We start from the raw sequence: 23,087 nt of genomic DNA on the forward strand, positions 1-23,087 counted from the left end.
TGTCAACCATCAACTGTTAGCTGTGTACAAGGTGTCATGGGTGTGGGCAGCAGTCTGGTGCCAGTGGTCTTACCAAAGCCTATAGAAGAACGCAGGTGAAAGACCTACATGGACATTTTGCTTTAAGCAGGATGGATACATTCAATAGTCTCTACACTAAAGGTGATCGGTTATCGACGAAAGCCTTGTCAGCTATGTTTCGCAATTTCGCAAATTGACATTTCCACTTCGCATGGTTTTGTGCGAAAAGTGAGTGAGTGTGGTTTTACGCCGCTTTTAGCAATATTCCAGGAATATAACGGCGGGGGACACCAGAAATGGGCTTCATACATTGTACCCATGTAGGGAATCGAACCCGGGTCTTCGGCGTGACGAGCGAACGCTTTAACCACTAGGCTAAGCCACCGCCCCGTGTGTGAAAAGAATCAGTGTATCTCATGATGGATGCCAGTTTTATCGATGCGGTAAATCGAAAAACCTGCTATCACGATCTGATAAATAAATAAAAATAAAAATAAACAATGAAGATACCTGGAAGCAACTACTCTTAATCACTAGACATCGATCACATGTCTGCATGGTCATCATTGACTAAAGTATATATATTTACATAGAGGACTTCCAACTGTTGTAGTTTCTGTAGACGCACATGGCAGCAAATAATCCGGCACCATAATAAATTATGGCAGTGTATCCCATGCGCGGTTTATTAAGTTATTCAATAATATGAAATACCGTCTTAAATATCAGTAGATATCGTCTTAGATATTTATATGACTAATATTATATGATACAGATATTTATACACTCTGCATTTCCGTATCGCAAATACAATAGAAAGGCTTGCGGAATACAATGTGTACTCCTAACATGTGGCATTACCATAGCAACACAAACCACTTTGTCTCACGTATATGTACAAATCAATCCCGTACAGTTGCACCGGATGTGTCTATACATACTTATTCCATGCTATACATTTGAAAGCCAAATCCATTTCCTTATACTGTATATATATGAATAATATCGATCCATCTCGATGGTCTAAATACCTGAAGGTACGCCCACGAAAATGCCGTGTTATATTTAACCGATTGTTAGATTTATTTAAGTGGCAGTGGTTATTTGTCCTGAGGGGAAATTAACAGGGAGAGCATTCCTCTTCCAGGAAGTAAGATCTGGCCACTGAGGAGTGATGCAGATTACTGGAAACCCAGGAAACGTATGTTGATTGAAAATTCCAATTATTCTACGTAACAGTGACTATTTACGTGGCGAGGACAGCGTGTAGCCTTTTGACGCCGCTGTTGGTACTGGACCCCATTACTCTGGGCAACCTAAGATAGTAAGTCCACAAATTGAATGAGTAGAACCGGTAACAGCTCAATTTTGTTGCTAACACTCCTCCAGCTACATTAAGCAGGTGAGGACGTCATCCATGTACCAGTGTCAACCAGTGGTTGGTGACATCCTCACGTCGTTACACACGGCCATGCCGTGTTGGTCATGTCTTACGCTGCAAGTGGAAGTATGTCTGTTGAAAGGTACAGCATTTATTGAGAGAGGATGGAAATTGTGTCAAGGTAATGTTGTCCTTTTTTCTGAGAATGTCATGACATACTGAAATACTGTTCAAGGCTGCGTTAAACCAACGTCCTCTGTTCTGAATCCTTCGGAGAACAACTGCCCAGCCACAGAAATTATACACTGTCGACGACAAAAGCTGAAACAGACCAGAAATGGTTGTTTGATGTTGAAGTGTTTAATAGTTGTGTTGGAACCTTAAGATTGCAGTATTTCGGTGACTGTTTTTAGACAAAACCCTTTTGGATGAGGTCTATGATGTTTCTATCCAATCTCATTTTCAAGTGTTTACTTTCTTTCGTGCGTAGTGTATAGACCATTAGTGGGCATGTACCCAAAATCATTACATCATAAGCATTATTCTACCATGCCTGGACCTCCTTTCACAAAACACTAAGGTGATCGTAAGTCACTAAGGTAACCTTAGTGCAATGTTAAAGAATGGGAGTTAAGGTTAACCTTAGTAAAGGTTGCTTCGTGGAAGGAGCCCCTGGACACTAGATTGTGATTGGTTATTTAAAGTCATTCAGAGGTATATAATCACCGTGGTATATACCTCTGATTTTCCAACATAGTATGTATTTTTAAAATCTTAATAACGCGGTTATGGTAGAATGAAGATAGACATAAAGTGTTGGAACATCAGAGGTATGTAAGGAAATTATAACAGCTCTACATTTTCGGTTTTAAATCAACGTTAGAATTATTTATAAAACTCAAATTTATGTTTATGTACTAATTAAAATAATACAAAACAATTGTGACCAATGCATTTAATAAAGCAAAGGTTTGATCTTCTGGGTCAATGAAATATGTTTCCTTTATAATATAATATACGTTTCCGCCGCTATGTTACCGGAAATCAAGGTCACTATCGTGGTAACATTTGGTGACATTTTCCTGTTTACTAACGTTCATGTTATTGGCATAACGTTCTCGGATGGACAGATGTTTGTTATGAAAACGTGTGTGTTTTCAACAGTGGCAGTGATACCAGTTAAATAAACAGGAAATATTAATACTTGTAATACCACGCGGAGCTGTTGTCAGATCACTGTCGCTTATATGCAATGACATGCGTAGGACTTATTTTTCTTGTTCCAATTTAGCTACAGAAGCCGCGCACCTGTCCCAGAAAATCCATAAACAAACACATGCTGTTAACATGTTGTTGCTGAACACTCTGGGATGAAGTATAAGCGCACAGCGACTATTTCAATGTAAGCCATGGTGACCACAATCAGCTTAGGAAGACAAACAGCCTCTAATCTCTACACTGGTCCCATAGTAGTGAGTGAGTATGGTTTTACGCCGCTTAAGCATTATTCCAGCAATATCACGGCTAGGGACACCAGAAATAGGCTTCACACATTGTACCCATGTGGGGAATCGAACCCGGATATTCGGCGTGACAAGCGAACACTTTAACCATTAGGCTACCCCACCGCCCTGGTTCCATATTAGTAGACTAGATGACTGAACCACTAATAACGAAACATCAACGCCAAAGGGAGCTGGGGGCAAAATGATATAGAATTAAATCTATGACACCAATGTTTTGATGCCCATTTGCTGAAACATGCCTCACTGGGCGTAAGAGGTGAAAATGGTGTTAGAAACTTATATGAATCCATCACTGAAACATCACTAATAACACCAGGTGTCCGCAAAAAGGGTAAGCAGATCTTGTTCAATTAAACAAACGCCCAGGTGCACCATTAACGTGTAACTTACCAATGTCCAAATATATCGCACGAAAACATAATAGTATCTAATATCAATACAAATTTATAAATAGAAATATTCAGAATATAGAAATATTACTTCATGCACAGAAACTACCAGTGAGGAGAACACAAGGGTTATTTATGTCATCTTAGATGAAAACAGGTGTCATTAAAGAAGCGGATGGGCCCTGTAGATGCAGGAGTGTGGAATACTCTTGAAGCTGTATGACGATCACGTAGAGCCACCCCCAGAGAGCCTCGAGAGCAACCTACTCATAGTTCAGCACACTCCCAATAACGCTATCTAGAGATCTAAGTCTAGAGATAATGCCAGTAATAACGGGTATAGTTAGTGTAAAATGAACAATCAACTAGATCGTAATACGGTTCACTATCGCGATGACCTGTGAAGATCCGGGCTAGAATTGGTCTTCGGCAACCCATGCTTGTCGTAAGAGGCGACTAACGGGATCGTGTGGTCAGACTCGCTGACTTGGTTGGCACATGTCATCGTATCCCAATTGCGTAGATCAATGCTCTTCACTGGATTGTCTGGTCCAGACTCGGTTATTTGCAGACCGCCGCCATATAGCTGGAATATCGCTGAGTGCGGCGTTAAACAAAGAACAAACCAACTATCGCGCTATTTTTCAGTTGATCTTGGTGGTTTCGAAGTGTTATGTAATAACATAGTTTAACAAGATTAAGGTTCGTGACCAATACGTCTTCAGAACAGGATTTGATGTTTAAAGTATCTATTAGAATACGACGGTCCGACGTGCGACTGCTGAAAACGGTGGGCGCCATATCCCCAGTCCCGTATGGTAGCCATATTAGGCTACAAAATTTGTGATTTTATAAAAGGTACTATCGGGAATGTTCAAATACGCCCCCCAGGCCAGATTAACAGGGCTATGAAAATCACATATGTCAAAATATCCTTACTGACACTGGGATCAGCCTGGAAATGTACTTTTTCCGGAACATTTATGACAAAGAAACTTTGAGTTTGTTGTTATGCATAGCATGCCTGAAGCTTGAGGTAATTAATTACCTGACACCTGTCGGTGATGACCCTGTATCCTGGTGCAACTGTCACCTGAGTTGGGTGTTGTCTCAGTATATTATTGTCTTTGTACTTTATACAAGAGGTAGAAATTAAATGTAATGCATTATCTATACTTGGAAAATAATGTAATAGTTAAAAGCTCTGAAATGGAATGAGGAAGGTTGTAAATATCAGTTTGTTGTTGTTTACCCAGTATTTGTCTTAGCATCTGACGTATCTAAACCTGTACTATACTAAGGTATAATAACTGGTCCAACAAGGCTGCTATCTACGCTGCCACGTTGACGGGACTGACGTTTTTTTCAAGAACGTGATCATTCGGACTTAGACTGTGATTCTAGCAAAAGGCTGTGTTGATCGACCATTTGAGAAGACTGACTGACTGAGTTTGGTTTTACGCCGCTTTTAGCAATATTCCAGCAATATCACGGCGGGGGACACCAGAAATGGGCTTCACACATTGTACCCATGTGGGGATTCGAAACCGGGTCTTCGGTGTGACGAGCCAACGCTTTAACCACTAGGCTACCCCACCGCCCCATTTGAGAAGAGTGACAATGTGACCATGTTTTGTCATCAGGACATATGTCCTGTACTTTACTGGTTTCGTATTCAGGTGAATTTTCTCCATGAGTTGGACCTTCGTCAACATTGCAGGATGTCATATATTCTTGCATGACCCCCAGCTTGTCTATGGTTAGTGTCACATTGTGGTCCCTGTACGTTGTTTGTGACAAGAGTTACCACAGACAGTGACACTAGAGTTTTTTATTTCCCAGTACATGTTTATATGACATTATAATTATGTATAAATGTTCACATATACAAGGCATACATATCTAGATAGTTGTTACAGGTTTGGCATAGGGCCTTAGTCGGTGTTACATTGACCATTCTTTCTTTGCAGATATTACATATAGATAAGTAGGCATAACTACATATTACATAAGTAGGCCTCGATATATAATGTTATTTCGTATTGTATATATATTACAACTTGTGTATGTTTGACTGCATCTGGTAACACGCAAGGTATAAGTAATTTAACATTACCCATTATTTCTCAACAGATGTTTACATGTACATAAGTATACATAGTACAGTGTATGGAAACGTGTACTGCATGTTTGACTGTTTCTAATCACCTGCTAGGCTTAAATCATTTTTACATTAAAGTGTACTCTTTAAAGTTTACAATTAAATGTTGAACTACAAGTCTAAAAATAGCGTGTGGAAAGAGGACCAAAATGTAAAAATGTGGACTGATTGTTGTTTGTAAAGGCGATAAATTTGCATGCTTGGTGACACTAGAGTTGTTCAGACTGCCCAGTAGCTGATGTTCCAAGTAATCCGTGAATACATCATCATTCATTGCCACCAGTTGTCTATTTCCATCCTGGGTCCCGTGTGCAAAGCAGGGACACGATTACCTTCACCTGATAGAACCATAGGTGCTTCCCTCTGACAGCAGACACAAGTGGTGAGTGGAATGATTCTTATTCATCCCGGCTTCATCAAAGTTAATTATCCCGTTGAATTCCCGCGATAATCACGAATGGTGGTCTCATAGAGACGACAGAATATTTTTACCCGACAATAGTTCGATCGTCGCCACTTGTAGTGTGTTGAAATCAAATCTAATGAAAAGCAATAATTACTATTGTCCGCCAAATATTTTGTGTACCTTCGAATCCTCCCGAAATCTGCTACATGTTGTTGGGGGTACCTGCTGCTCACGAAGCTTGTACATTCACTGTACATATGATCACACTTTGTCAAAGCTAATAGCCTTTAACGTCTTGTTTTTGAGACATCCCTGTCATCTTTTGTATTTATCGTACCATTGACTCGATGGTACCAAAACCCCAGAGACTGGGCAGTTCGGTAATAGACGCTATGTCAACTAATAACTAGTTCTCCCCTCCCCCCCCCTCCTTTTTTTTTCTCTCTCTTTCTCTGTGTGTGTCTCAGTTATAATATTCTGTATACATTTCTTTGGTGTGTTCATCCTAGGCGTTGGAGAAACTCATTTTGTTTTGTTGACGTTATCCAATCTCCCTCGTTGAGGCGATGCCTGCATACATTGCCATCGCTCAAAATCCGTTCCACGCTTCTCTGCCAAACGTGTCTGCAATATTCTCCATCCTCGTCACGTAGATGCGGTGTCGTCAATAGCGGTAGATTAGTACGTTAACAGCACATTAATGTGATGTAATGACATAACCCCGTCTAGGCCTGACAGCTAGTGTGTTAATGACATCAGGAACAAAGACTGTATATTGATTTTGATGAGTAGCCCATCAGCTCTACTACCCACTGGCTATTACATCCCAGTCCGACCTGGGACTGTATATTCTGTATAACTAACCCGTCCTAGTCCTGGGTGAAGGTGTACAGAGCAACCTTAGCGCTACCACGGTCGTACGCCCATGTTAAGGTATGTGAGTTACGATCACCTTAGCGCTAACTAAGATCGCTTTGTACAACATCTGTACTTTCAAGAAAGCTAACTCAGCGTAGGCTTTCAGTCTGTACAACTATACAGTCTGTTTGAGACAAAATGATACCGATGAATTGCAGTCTAACACAAAAACAAATAGACATAAAAGAATCAAACCAACGCGGACTGCTATAAACACAACAGACCAACTCTAGAAAAATTTTGCATAATTTGTGTCACAAAATTAAAAAAGTTGTTTAAGAAACTGTCATCATTTATTTGTGCGTTTTCCAAGTTCGTTACAAGGGCACATTGGCAACTAAAGGAACAGCGCGAAACGCGAGATGCACGTGCATCAGTGACGTCAGAGACATGTGATTACTGCTGATTGACAAAGTGAGAGAAAATGAAAGTCTATAATTTACAAAGTCTATGATTTCTTCAAGGATGAAAGTGACAGGGGGTGACCCAAGTATGCAATTACAAAGTACATACAGCGCACTGCCTGTGCAGCTGGGGTACGTGTCATCTCGCCAGCTCAAAGATTTGTTGAGGGCCCGTTAACGCACGCGCATCTCTCTTTTCGCTCTGTTCCTTTAGTTGCCAATGTATTTCTTTTTGTGTTAGATTGCAATTCATCGGTATCATTTTGTCTCAAACGGACTGTAATCAGTCCTAGGGAGGTACAATTGGCCTGTTCATTCAAGGGAACTAACCCTCTTTGGGCATGTGTATTTAGTACTGATTTGTTCATTCTGTACATCTAGCAATGTAACCAGCATATTCTGTACAATCTGTGTCACTAGCCCATCCAGGATCTGTCCACTAAAGCGACGTCGTATGTATTGCACCAGAAGGTTGGTTTGTTGTTTTACGTCGCACTCAGCAATATTCCAGCTATATGGCGGTTCTGTGTAAACCAAGTGATCAACAGTATGAGCATCGATCTACGCAAATGGGATACGATGACATGTGCCAACAAAGTCAGCGAGCCTGCCCACCTGATCCTGTTACTCGCCTCTTACGACATGCATGGGTTGCTGAAGACCAATTCTAACCCGGATCTTCACGGATCCAGAAGGTGTTAATTGGTTTAAGACCTTTGAACAGAATTCAAATACATCACAGCGCGTCAGCTTGATGTAGGAGGGAGGCCCACAGTAATGCAGGTGACGTTTACTATTCCGATGAAGCCCACGAGCACGGGCATGATACGGACAAACCCAGCAAATACAATTGCGGCAAATCGGGATTCGAACTCAAAGGTTTCTGGTCTTCCCTTGGGACGCAACTTTGCAGGTGTCCCCAATGGTAGTTGAACATATGGCGGTCACGGCCACAGCAAGTTTTGAATGTTCCTTTGGAATTGCCCCAAGTATAATAGATAATATATCATGCCAAAATATACAGGCCCATATGCTCACACAGACGCTTTAGTGAAGCAGGTTGGTAGTCTGTACGAATACTATGAGATCCTAAGAATGAGTAGTCAAAGCTGTCTAAAATGTGAAATGTAACACTTATGAAGCTACACATTGTCTTTTGTCACGCACCGTTCATTGAAATGCAAGTGAGTGAGGGACTGAGTATGGTTTTAATCCGCGTTTAGCAATATTCCAGCAATATCACGGCGAGGGAAACCAGAAATGGGCTTCACACAATGTACCCATGTGGGGAATTGAACCCGGGTCTTTGGCGTGACGAGCAAACGCTTTAACCACTAGGCTACCCCACCGCCCCGAAGTGCAAGTAGTTGAAAGTAGTTTCCGCAAGAGATACATGCGATGAAGAATAAGGGAAGAAAACATCCCCTTTTCTCTGAGTGAAGCAAGGATCAACGAGAATGACAGTCTACTGGCGACATAATGTTGAATAATATGGGAAAACATTCAAATCAAACACTTATGTGCCATACACAACTGGACTAAATACACTTGTATACATCTTCAAGTTTACAGAGCTGAGTGAAATGGTAAATTGATAACAACAATCGCGTGCTATTAATCGGTAATAATTATAACAAGACTTGTGATATTCTAAAAATGAGGTACAAGTTATAAAGATGGAAATAACACTTTCAAGAGTTCTTTAACCGGATATTGCAATAAGTGTGAGGTTTGAGTTTTACAGATGTCAGAATGTCCAAAGAGCTGTTGTTCTGAAGAAACAATAGAAAAGTCCTAGAAGGGAAAGTGTAGGCTGTATGCTGTTACCTGGTCCGGACTTGGTTATTTACAAATGGCCGCCCTAGAACTGAGTGCGGCGTTAAACAACAATCACAACCATAACATAATGCCTGTGCTTCGATGAATAAAGAAACACGCAGCCTACACAGAAAAGTTCAGTGGTGTGCATTGCTGGGTGCGGCGTAAAACTAAACTCACTCACTCACTCTAATCCCTCCCTGCCTGTGAAGGTCCGGGTTAGAATATTGTTCTTCAGTCACCCATGCTTGTGACTAACGACTAAGAGGCGACTAACGGGATCGGGTGGTCAGGCTCGCTGTGTTGGTTGACACATGTGATCGGTTCCCAGTTGCGTAGATCGATGCTCATGCTGTTGATCACTGGATTATCTGGTCCAGATTCGATTATTTACAGACCACTGCCATATAGCTGGAATATTGCTGAGTGTGGAGTTAAAACCAACCAACCAACCAACCAATCCTGTCGTGGATCCCACATATATCATAATTGCTTCATTGCGACACTGACTGGTTGTAGATACTAACGTGCCATTTCTGGCAGTGCAGTGCAATCATATTGCTGAACCATTGTAATGCTAAGTTTGGTCAAAGTCGAGATATTCACTTTACCTTTGACCGAACATTAAGGAGTGTATGAAACCGATATTATGGTCATAAAGAATGTAATCAGTTTATATGTAAACGGGCTAGTCCCACAGACGACAAGGACCAGCCGTAGGGCAGAGTTCTTTATTTGATCCAGGCAGACGTGGGTTAACACCCGCGATCAATTCAGCTATGGGCTGAATCAAATGGCTGGGGGTGCTTCATCAGAACGCCTTCGCTAGTATATCTTTAGTTTCTTCGAGACCAAAACATGTGTCCCTGGTGAAGTTGCCAACCAGAATGAAATATACTGAGCATCTTGCCTTGCATGAAAACCATGAGCAGCAACTTACAGCCAATGAGAAGTTTCAAGGCTTCTTCATAAACTTTAGGCCAATCAGCACAGTTGGTATAAAATATGAACTGTGAACTACCCTTACATAGGTGGCAAAGCTCCAAATGAGTGGTCCTGAGGGTAACCACCTCATTATGAAATTAATGATATTTTAAAGCTTATAATTAAAACCAAACACCAAAACAATGCCAAAATAAATTCAATATTTTGCACCCTGTTACATATATGTCGTATGTTTCAGATGACAGAGATGCGTAAGGAGCCCCCTTGAAATGGATCTGATCGACTATATTTCTCAGATCCGCGCATGCGTAGTGGAGAAATTCTCTTCCTCCCCGTCAAGAGATGTTCGACGGGAGACAACCGCTGGTGGTGACAGACGGGATTCCGAAATTGGATGTAAGTTCTGTCAAATAACATAGTGCTTCTTATACAAGGAAGCTGTTTCACAGCACGTTGATATTGTTCAATTAATTTCATCTGAAATATGTCTAATATTGTCACCTATTCACTGTGCATGAATCCTTTAATAGTGATCGTGAACCACTGTGGTAAAGATTATTCAATATAGGGTAAGCGTAGTGCTCAGAGCTACCAACTTCAAGAGAAAAAGGTTCAACATTGTGTCGGCGATACACATTTCATTCTTCAAAATAACAATTATCATATGGTAATTAAGTCTCTTATAACATGTAAAGCGGTAAAAGATTCAACACTTGAAAGAAATCACACACAGAAAACATGATATGGATGATAATCAATGTCTGTAGGTAGTCTCTTATTCAAAAGAGAAGACCTGTTTTTACACCAACCTTTTACCAGGCGGAATGAGGTTGAAAGGGAAGTTCATGTTCACGAATGTGTGTGTGTGTGTGTTGGGGAGGGAGGGAGGGAGAGAGGGAATATGTTAAAAAAAAAATAACAACCCAAGGTGAATATGCGGGTTATCCCAAATACGTACACCCATGCTCACGATATCTATCATTGGGTTGTCCAGACTCCCTTAATTAAAGCCAGGCGTCATAACTGGGCTACTGCTGAGTGGGGCGTTGAAGAGCACACAGTGACGATACGAATACAATTTCGCATATATACCCACTCCCCCACAAAAATTAGTTTAAAAGGAAAAAAAGTATATTATACATGTATCGATGAATATATATGTAAAAATGAATAATGTCAGGTGAGTATTGTCTCTATAGCTTTCGTTTTCAAGTCTGAAATGTTGCTTAAGAAGGTCAATACGAACTAGTACAAAATACTCTTTGAGCTATTTTGTTCTCGATTGAGGCTCAGACATTTGGCCAGAAGGGTACTAGTTTGTTACTGCACGAAATACGACAGGACTGTTTTTGTTCAGTATTTCACATTTGTTTCATAACGGCCAAAGACCGAAATAACAACGAGGGACAGTAAATTTGATCGCAATGATTATATTTTGTGTTAAACTATTTTTGGTGGGATTTTGTTTTGTTCAGTGGTAGCACGCTTGCTTTTGCTTCTGAAGCATCAGTTTCCTATCGCAATATTTACAGTACTTGTATTACAGAACTAGCATTACCCATTCCTGTCATTGTAAGAGTCATTCAATGTAAAGTTAGACTATATAATCAACATTACGTTCAATACAACCTGTTATGGTAGAAATATCTGTCTCTTCACTGGGCTGTTTCCGTAACGCTCTCGCACTAGTTGTAAATCTTCTTTTATTTGATGGACGACTTGGGTGTCTAAATGTTTGCATCTCTGAGTCTACGCGTCCCAGAGCTCCTCGTTGATCCAAATCTCGAAGAGCAATGACTGTGGTGCAATCAGCCAATCACCGCGCTAACAGATAGTTATCCGAGGCTGTCCCTGATGTATACGTATGTTCCGATTGGCCCACGAGCCATGTGAATTCACAACTGTGTGAACGTCTTAAACCCTCGGTTCCTCGCTCGGGGCATGTCAATAAGAGTTTAATCTCCTATTGACCTTCCGTGTGATTGTCTTGTTTTCGATTGTCCCAAATTAATCAGACGGTTTAATTGAGTCATAAACCAGTCGTTCGTTGACAGTTGTAGGAATGTAACGACATTGACCACGATTATGATATTTCTAAGCTGTCCAATAAACATTGCCATATGCCGTGGTTATTAATTGTTCTCTGAAATTTACCACTCCTAACCGATGTGACGTCACAGAGCCTGTTCACGATATATAACGAAACATCGCCGATCACAACACAGTCGGGATGTTGATACCCCACGGTCCTGATCCGATTTGTGGACGTGATCCGAAGTTCGCTGTTGACATTCAGAATGAGCGTGGATACTAAAGAGTTGGAGGTGGCGTGGATGAGCTATAGAGGGATGTTGTAAACAGATCCGTTTACAAAATAGACTTCTCGTCAGTATTAAGTATAGAGTAAGGGTCATTGTGGCTACGGAACCTAGCGCTTATGTGACCAGTACAGAAGGCGTTACCGACGTACATGTCGACGTCGCTGTCTGATACTGGTTATTCTATTTCCAATGCCTCCACTCCCAGCCCCCCGAACAAGATGTCTTCATAAACTTAAATGCCAAACAAAGGTCTCCATATTGATTCCCATCTACCTACAGACGTCGTGGTACCATTCCAGAACTTTCTGGGATGGCCCAATATGACTGCGTGGGAAGTCCCTCACTAAATATAGCTCGGGTCACTCGTATCAGAACTCTGCTTTGTGTTTAATGGAACGGTTTTGACCAATTTCATGCACGACGTACAAGGTGAGACAGTTGAACACAGTTTCAATTACCTAGGCCTGTGTGCCATGGTGGTTTGGGACGATGACAGTCTGTGACCGGGACGGCTGATTGACTGTTGATGATGCACAGGGGCTGATGTGGAGGCCGTGCTGAGATAACCATCTATATTTCACTGAAACTATCCGCTCTGTGAGTTACGCTTGGTGCTTTACTGGAAGACTAACTATCAATTACCTCCCAAATCGACCTCATTGCGTCCTCTGTTTCTCCGCAAATGAAATCTGTGAAGAGAAGAAGAGAGCGACAGGGAATTAGTTTTAATACCAACCATCTGATCCTTTATAGCGTTGACGCTCACCTTACGACGGAGTCTCGGATTGTCGTCTGCTTCTCATTGACAACACACAAAGGACAGCAGTGATTGTCTTCCCACTGATTAATGTTAAAGTTGGGAGTATATTTTAAGTCTGCCGTAGCGAACATACACTATGGGACGGGGACAAACAGGTGTATGATAATGAGTTTGTCTTCCTTGTTTCTCGCAGCGTCTGTGGCGGATAGAACGTCCAGGGACGAAGCAAGGCGGGAGAATGAGCAGTTGTCTGCCGAGGTTGAAGGCGCCCAGAGAGAGTACAAGAAGTTGAAGCAGGTGGTGGAGCACCTGACCAGGGATTACGAGGCATCTAAGGACTTCGACCCTTTACGGAGGTACAAGAAGATGAAAGGGATGGTGAAACGTACCGTCCTTCACCTGCGGCTAGACCCAGACCAGCAGGGGTCTTCCCAGGGGATTGTGGGGCTGGTCCAGGGGTGCAAGGACTACACCCTGCAGCTCGAGGGCGTCAAGAGACGAGGGGAGAGAACTAACAGTAAGTACAGCGTTCACGTTCTCTTCAAATACTTCACACACCGACGCTCAACATGAGTGAATAGGTAGACTCCTTATTTTCTTAAAAGAGGTAATAACAATTATCAGAAATACCATTATACATAATAGATTTATCGTGTTCCCAAGTTGAAATGAGTATATGGTCGACTTAGTTCGACACCATCAACGTGAATACTCGACAGTTACATAAATATGCGATAAGTTCAGAATTTTGGTTTGACGAAACTGCTAGGCCACATGTTAACTGTACAAGTTAGAAATATATACTGCCCATCAAAAGTTTAGACTCACTAGTGTAAATGTAGCCACTTATGTGAGTCTAAACCTTTGATTGGTTGTGTATATTGGCAAAACAAGGTGGGCATTATTTGGGTTACTTTAGAATTCTTGTAGATATTTGAATTCAGAAAGAAGTAGGAATGAATACGCCAAGTACACGTAAAATTATTAATTCATAACGATTGGGTTCTTTTAGCTCGAAATGAAATTCATCTTGTACACTCTTTCTGAGTATAACTTGTAAAACTGTGTACTATGAAATGTATTTAGACATTGGGTCTTAGTACCCTGACCGGGTATAGAGAAACGGATTATAGAAACGTCAGACTCACTGATGATATTTGTATTTTTTACGTGATTACTGCTGCCTCCACGGAAAGTGGCATATGTAAGAGATCTGGTGACAAAACAGATCAAACTTGTTCTAGTCCCAGTTCCCGGCTCCACCCACGCCTGCTCTACACCCAGACTTGATAATGTCATTAAAACTATGTAATACCTATGTACTTCGCCTAATAATTGTTTTGTGTATTTGGGTAGCATGTTATGACAATATTATTGCATTTCCTATGATTGTGGTTGGCATCGCGTGTCTGGGAGGGTGGTGCGTTGCATCCAGTATATTGCACAGTGTTAACTTCAAGGACAAAACCATTTGGAGCGGACGTTTTACCAAGAAAAAGGTCATCGTGCACACACGAATAAGTTTTTAAATGATCAGTATGTCTTCCATCCCTATATTCCCGAATCATATTGAAAATTAGCTTAATATTTCTTCATTTATACATTACATTGCAAACATTATCGAATCGAAAATACTTTGAACACATTTTTTTCGACGAAAATGATTTCCGATGGAATTCTCTATTATAATTTGCATCATATGTTGCCGTGTTGTTTCAAGTGAAATATTGACTTAACTTTACATTTATTTATGACGGGAGCCCTCGATGGGGCAGGATTATCCCCCCAACCCCTCCCACCCTGGTATTGCTATTTGACAGTCGAAGAACATTAATATTGATTCCAGATATCCACGTGCTACGATTAAGGCGAGCATCACGTGCAATATGTGTCCCCGTCATAAAGCAAATATCAAGTTTCAGTAAAATTCTTACAGCTCGATAATTCGGAAAATCAATTGTTTTTGTTGTTGATAAGCAAATATGGGGCCTCCTCGCCTGACAAAATGCAATGGAAAATGAGTCTATTATGTTTGAATATACTACAGCTTTATGCAGTCAGAAAGTTAAATTGAGGTTCGGATAAATTCCTTTGCTATGGAAAATAGGTGACACATTGATAGTATGAAAACTGCAGGAAGTTGCCATTTTTCTTTCAATGTGTAATACCGCAAACACCTCGTAAGCATATGTGGTAGTGATTTTCTCCCTTTTTATCACCTTTTTTATTTACCTAAACATAATGGGATAATGGTAAAATTTGACCTTGATAAAAGGTCACTCCCTCCTGTATACACAATAACAATATTAATGAAAGATAAGTAACAAGGACAAGTCTTCACAAATAACATAATCTGAAACAGAAGCTTATAGCAGAGGCGTATCTGTTCCATCCGTACCGGAACTTTATTAGTGCTAATTGGACTTTTGGAGATACGAGCCGCATCGGTCAGTAAAATTATGCTCTAAATGTGAATAATAAGCGGCCCACTTCACAAAGCGACCGCAGCTACGGCTGGCGTAACTGCCATGCTTTAACATACTCTCACGACCTTTACAACTACTATAGCTTTGTGAAACGGGCACCAAGCACAGAATATACACGTAAATACACGTAAATGCACGTAAATACACGTAAATACACGTAAATACACGTAAATACAGGTAAATACACGTAAATACACGTCAATACACGTCAATACAGGTAAATACACGTCAATACACGTCAATACACGTCATGTATAGCGACCATCAGACAAGGCAGACTGCATGCACTACATGAGATATAAAGATACTGAGTGAGAACTCAGCTACTAATACATACATGCATGCATGCATCCATCCATCCATCCATCCATCCATCCATCCATCCATACATACATACATACATCCATCCATCCATACATCCATACATACATACATCCATCCATCCATCCATACATACATACATACATACATATATACGTACATACATGCATACATACATATATACGTACATACATGCATATATACATGCACTGTGTTATGCGACTTCGGACAATATTTCATTTTCACACGGCTGGACAACAAAGACAGAGGACAACAAGCATGCCTCGCAATTATCTTAATGTGAATTATTAAACTCGGCAGCATTGGCACTTGGCACGTCATGTTGCAGCGAAATATATTCTCGAATTATTCTGTCTTTGGTCATGTAACATGTTTTGTCCATTCAAATTAATATCCATCACATTAATAACCATATTCTGGCTCCTCTAAGTGACCCTTTATCCCTGCTGTGGCACCAACTGCTACAGCATCGATTGGGAGGTTCATAATCGAATTATTATACAAAGTTCTAAACATATAAAACCATGAAAATGACTGTTGAATTAGAGATTCGTCCTCACACTGGACTTAAAACCGGAATTATATTCTTTTGTATAACTAAATGCCAAAGAAACGGTTTATGAATATTTTATAGGTTGTAATTGCTTGACATGGAATGCATGAACTTTACAATGCATTGGACAACGCGTGGGCTGATACTGGCTCTCGGCGTATTGTTCGTGGTCGTGTCGAACTGGCTCAGTTAGGGGTATTTCCGTGTAATCTGGATAGTACACTGTTGTTAAGCCCTTTGTACTTTATGACTGCCAGTCCGAGGCGAAACTGTGAACACTTGTATTATCTAAGGCTACAGACTGCCAAGTCGCAGTCAGTCCATGAGACCCATTACAAGCACAATTATTTCATATTTCATATCATGCTCTGATGGCACTCCTTTCGAAATAATACAACAGTAGCCTTGACATTTAGAACAATACTGTTAACATTAATCTTCTATATCATGGGTTAATATACATAATGTATATTTTGGTCTTTATAATGTAAACCTTATTATGTTTAAGAAATAAGAGTTTTCAATTTAAACCTTGGAGATTCACCATGAACAGCGCATGATATTATGGGTATACTCAAATGTTTACGGAAAACTCTTTTTTATGAGAGGACAAAAAGTGTGGTACCTCGAACATCGGGCGGAACACATGGGTCGTCGTAAGTCTATATGCACAGTTACATCCCTTGGACGAACTTTAACCCCATATCGTAGGTTCGAATTTCAGATTCCTCATATTACGTTTCTATATTTATCAGCACCATATCTGTGCCCTTAGGATTCACAGTAAACGTCTAAGAAATGATTCACCTGTGATTTTAGTCTCACACCAAGCGGACTTACTGTGACATAGCTGAACATACTGTTCAAAGCGGACTTAGACCCAACCCACTCACTCACTCTAGGGGCGGTGGGGTAGCCTAGTGGTTTGCTCGCCACGCCTAAAGCCCGGGTTCGATTCCACACATGGGTGAAGTCCATTTCTGGAGTCCCCCGCTGTGATATTGCTGGAATATTGCGAAAAGCAGCGTAAAACAATACTCACTCACTCACTCCAACTCCTACTGTGCTGAATACCAAAATGAAAACTCCAAAAGCTTTGCCGTTTTGATTAACCTGGAACGAACACTATCAGTTAATCACTGTGTATCATAACACTTCAATTTAATATTGATGGTTGCATGGGCGAAACGTCTTGGTCCTGTGCAACCCGTTTTTTGATTCCCCTGGGATTAATGTGTGAAGACAATTTATTGTAAACTCTTTTGTGTTATGGCAGGAATAAAAGCAGCGTTAAACCCAACCCACCCACTCACTCACTCACCATACACACTCACTCACCCACTCACTCACTACACACAATCGCTCACTCACCCTCCCACTCACTCACTCACCCCAAACTAGACCTAAGTCACGGAGTGCAGTCACTGCAATTACCTGCATGAGTTGCACATGTTGCCACCGACCACTGTTGCTGCTGCACTCAGTGGCCGTACATGGCTGCACTTGCAGCTCATCAATACATGACAGAAACAACAATGGACACGTAATAAGCAATCTAGTACAACCACAGGATCCAATCTGAAATTCCTATTGAAGTGGAAAAGTTGAGACGCCCACTTCATCTTGAAGACATTGTTCCTGACGCGACCAAATTGATCAAACCCTGTAGCATACAAACATCCATATGTGTGATAAAAGTCTAGCGAGAGACGAAAGAAAGTCGCATGATACACTCTCATAATGTGGGACAATACATATTTCGTAACAAATTCAATGAGCCTCATTTAAAATACAAATTATATCTAAATACTGGCCCAGTTTTATTGATCATTATCTTAACTGATCTAAATTAATGATTTTAAATGAAAACAAAATAATATAAACACCGTCTTCTAAAAGTGTTGTACAATAAACACGTTGTGTCCATCTTCATGTCCCGCCCACATCAGCCACCCACGTGAGCTGTAGGCTACTGCAGCAGTTGCTATATTGATTTTATTCGCCGTCGCTGAAATGTCCTTGATGAGTTCATTAACGCACAACCCCGCCGTAACCTGTAGTGTGGGCAGTTGGGTAGCCTTGTGGTTAAAGCGCCCGCTCTTCCCGCCTCGGGTTTAACCTTAAGGGTACAACGTTTCGAGTCTTTGCCTGGTGTCATCCGCCGTGATATTACTGGAAAACTGCTTAAAACAATGCTCACCAATACAGTCATTATACTCTAACTCATACTGAGGTTGTAGCGTGTAATGTACCGCCCTACCATATGTATATGTTTTCCAATACTTCAGTAGTAATTCTACTAAAGCAGTCTGACATTGTTCTTGCCAGGTGAGTGAGTTTAGTTTTACGCCACTTTTAGCAATATTCCTGCAATATCACGGCGGGACACAAGAAATAGGGCTTCACACATTGTACCCATGCATCCAGATGGCTACCCCATGTCTTGGTGTGTCAGTTTAGTATGACAGGAAGACCAGAGTGATCGTAGATGGTTATGGCGCGAGAACGCCACGTATGTGAATACCAGAAGGTTAAAGGCCAGGAAAGCCAAATCTGAAATCGTAAAAAGTAGTAGTATATTATTAAACCCCAGTAGATCACTGATATATTCATAGCTAATTCAGCTACCGTCTGTAGTCAACATTCATGGTCACTCTAGTTCCGGAGCTGTCAAAACCGATGCCAACGTGCCCCGTTTTTGGAACCATGTTTTAAAAATGTTGATGAACACACGTATCTTTTAATATATTTAGGATGAAATAAGTCTTAAAATGTTACATCACATATATAAGACTAGCTAGGTTTAATCTGAGGTGAACACTTATAACGTGTAAAAACATGCATCCGCGAGCGTGTTTGTGCTGAGGCAAGGGTTATCCTATTTCCTCCATTTACAGGCGAGCCTTTTTAGCGGTTACGGGAAAAGACGAGATTTGGCGACTGGTCATGTTTGTTTAATAGATTTTTTATAAGGCATTTGATAACTGATCAAATTGGTAAAAACAAAACAATATGTGCATTTATATAGCGCTGAATGCCATACGTAATGTATGCTCGAAACGCTACAATATCAAGAACATACAAATATGCTACCATTGGTATCATCACTGTGATAGTGTTATTCAATCACAAACCAAACCGTTGAAATCCTACAGTGGATTGTTATTGTCCCTAGAGGTTTCCATCTGTGTCCACCTGTCTGAGCGCGCTAACCAGGTAACATATCTGACCAGCCCTTGGGAATACTGATTGAATTATTTGTACGACTACCTTGGCTTTTATGTCTATCACTATCACAGATCAGTGCTAATTACCCATCACCCTTGCCATCACTCGCCCATTGTCATCAGTCACCCATTGCCACTCAGTGCCTATTACCTATCAGTACTCATTAAGCCTTGATTTACTCCTGGCTTTCATTTGTCAGTTGCAATACCATGCCAGGTCACTACAGGCTTCTCGATAGGAGTTCACCTTTGTTATCTTATCACCTTTGTTGCAGTCACATGAATATGGGGGCGGTGGGGTAGCCTAGTGATTGAAGAGTTCGCTCGTCACGCGAAGACCCGGGTTCGATTCCCAACATGGGTATAATGCGTGAAGCCCATTTCTGGTGTCTCCCGCCGTGATATTGTAGGAATATTGCTAAACGCGGCGTAAAACCATGCTCACTCACATGTACACGTATAAGCGCTCTGCCTCCTTGCCTTCATTCACATACGTATGAGATACAATAAGTCGTGTTCCTCAAATTACAGAACTGACGTCAATAAATCCCCCACCTCACATATATCACCTGTATATCACCTGTACATGCCATTTAAAGAGGGTAATAATCATGTAGCCTATAGTGACGTAACAATTGTGTTCACATCACACCGCATAGCACATGTGACACCTCCGACTGAAAGCTAGCGATATTATGTCCAGTGTGTGATACCACGCACTTGCCTACTGGTATTCTGTACTCTACTATTCAGCATATGATATCACCCACTGGTATTCTGTACTCTACTGTCCAGCATATGATATCACCCACTGGTATTCTGTACTCTACTGTCCAGCATATGATATCACCCACTGGTATTCTGTACTCTACTGTCCAGCATATGATATCGCCTACTGGTATTCTGTACTCTACTGTCCAGCATATGATATCACCCACTTGTATTCTGTACTCTACTGTCCAGCATATGATATCGCCCACTGGTATTCTGTACTCTACTGTCCAGCACATGATATCACCCACTGGTATTCTGTACTCTACTGTTCAATATATGATATCACGCACTGGTATTCTGTACTCTACTGTCCAACGTATGATATCACCCACCGGTATTCTGTACTCTACTGTCCAGCATATGATATCACCCACTGGTATTCTGTACTCTACTGTCCAGCACATGATATCACCCACTGGTATTCTGTACTCTACTGTCCAGCATATGATATCACCCACTGGTATACTGCACTCTACTGTCCAGCATATGATATCACCCACTGGTATACTGTACTCTACTGTCCAGCATATGATATCACCCACTCATGGATCTTGTTTCTCTTGGTCACGATATGGCTGAGATATTGCCGATGTGACGTTAAATATTAACTCACTCACTTTCATTCTTGTTTCTCTTACAGAGATGAGAAAGGAGGACATCGTGTCTGAGAACGAGAAGCTTCAGGAACAGAAGAAGGAGCTGAAGCGGAAGTGTTCCATCATCCGGGATCTTGTGCTGAAGCTTGAACGCAACTACGAACACTCCAAGCGCTTTATGATGGCGCAGAGATATGGCATGATCAAGGACATGATCAAAACAGTCATTCATGATAAACTCATACAGTGAGAGTTATTCCCCTTACATTTGCTGTTTGTGATGCCGGTTGAGTAATTTGAGTGGCTAAAACAGATTTTCAAGGACCCGAAAACTAACTAAAGACGATGCTATCTGCACATGTGCTTCTGTAGAAACTGTGAAAAACCTGCGAATGTGTGATTTAACTGAAACAGATATTCATAAGTTATGACTATTGTCATCTGCCGTGATAAGCATATAAAACGTGGATATCTCTACCAACACCGTCATCGTGATGTCATCATATTGGCTTTAAACCTACACATACATATTACAGTAGTGGATCGTACATATTAGGAACGTCAATTTGTAAAGGGCGACGACAGTTTTAAGCGATAAACCGGAGTCCGATGAACTTACGCCAGCTTCACTTGTGTCGACGTGTTACAAGAGCAGGTGTTTGTGTCCATGTGTTACCAGAGCATTCATGTCACCAGAGCATGGGTTCGAATCCACGTGTCACCAGACCATGGGGTTCGTGCCCACGGGTAACAAGAGCATTCGACGTGTCACCAGAGCAGGGGTTCTTGTCCACGTGTCACCAGAGCATTCGACGTGTCACCAGAGCAGGGTTTCTTGTCCACGTGTCACCAGACCATGGGTTTGTGACCACGTGGCTTGTGCCCACATATCACTAGGCATGGTTTTGTGCCCTGAGGAGGGGTATGTGCAATATGTACGTTCACTATCACTACTACGTTGTTTGATAATATTTTCAAAAACTCAGTGTTTTATTTCAGTGTTTTGATGTGAACGTATCCATGGACAAACTGTGAATGTGTTCCCAAGTCTCCAGAAGATAAGAGTCACCGAAAGATACGTCTGAAAATATGTATCACGGAATGGTGCATTTGTGAAACGTGACTCAAGAGAACGTGCGTCCCCGCAACCTCTTGAGGAGACAGCAGCCGGACTGTCAATAGTTAATACACTTGTATTCTCTAAGCCACTGCCGAGATTACTGATAGACTTTATGAGACCGTAATCTCGTGTAATTATGAGACGCCTTGGTTTTGTATATACACATACATGGTATTTTTGAGTTTACAATGTTAAAATTCAAAACAAAGAATCAATTTAATTATAAGAACACTTTACCCATGTATAAAGACTTAACGTTTCCATTTGTATATTTTTGTAACGTGTTTTGTGTCTGACTGGCTGCTTAAATTATACATCATCCGGGATACATGAATATGCATGGTGCAATGGCATAGCCTCTAGTGAGTGAGTGAGTGAGTGTGTAATTATGGCTATTGCGTAACAAATAATATCTACGTTACTACTACTACTGGTACTACTACTACTACTACTACTACTACTACTACTACTACTACTACTACTACTACTGATGCTGTTGCTGATACTACTAGGACTGGTCTTCAGCAACCAATGCTTGTCGTATTATAGAGTCGTCTAACGAGATCAGGTAGTCACATGTCATCGTATCCCAACTCCGTTAATGGGATTACATGAAAATGAGAATACAGGAAGCGATAGGCTTTGTAGAAGACCTCTAAGAGACTCACTGCTCCATATATCATTGCTGGCGACAATTTAGCACCTATAATACCAGACCCTTGGTTGATATGACATGTTGACACATGTCATCGTATCTCAACTGCGTAGATCGATGTTCATGATGTTGATCACTGGATTGTCTGGTTCAGACTCGATTATTTACAGACGGCCGCCATATAGCTGGAATATTGTTGAATGCGACGTTAAACAACAAACAAACAAACAATCCAGCTACTACTACTCCAGCTACTACTACTACCAGTTTTGAAATAGCTGTTT

General features: G+C 41.1%; 1 protein-coding gene and 1 long non-coding RNA gene across 5 annotated transcripts in view; both read left to right on the forward strand.

Moving 5' to 3' along the window:
• The window catches only part of LOC124290514, a 39,639-nt gene extending 17,803 nt beyond the window's left edge, over positions 1–21,836 (forward strand). For 2 of the 4 annotated variants that reach the window (XM_046727256.1, XM_046727258.1), the window contains 3 exons: positions 10,208–10,365; positions 13,244–13,567; positions 21,073–21,836. In XM_046727256.1, the coding sequence (XP_046583212.1) occupies positions 10,239–10,365; positions 13,244–13,567; positions 21,073–21,278 (657 nt within the window). In that variant the 5' untranslated portion in view covers positions 10,208–10,238 and the 3' untranslated portion in view covers positions 21,279–21,836. Of the gene's footprint in view, positions 1–957; positions 1,223–5,798; positions 5,861–10,207; positions 10,366–13,243; positions 13,568–21,072 lie in introns of those variants that run through there. The other 2 variants (XM_046727257.1, XM_046727259.1) reach the window with 2 other exon arrangements.
• On the forward strand, positions 249–22,977 carry LOC124290515. Its single transcript, XR_006901961.1, has 3 exons — positions 249–262; positions 8,392–8,411; positions 22,512–22,977. It is a non-coding gene; the product is annotated as an uncharacterized LOC124290515 (long non-coding RNA).
• The last annotated feature ends 110 nt before the right edge of the window (positions 22,978–23,087 follow it).

The sequence above is a fragment of the Haliotis rubra genome, unplaced genomic scaffold, assembly GCF_003918875.1.
Source record: "Haliotis rubra isolate DU_JTF1 unplaced genomic scaffold, ASM391887v1 Scf468, whole genome shotgun sequence".
Lineage (NCBI taxonomy): Eukaryota > Metazoa > Mollusca > Gastropoda > Lepetellida > Haliotidae > Haliotis > Haliotis rubra.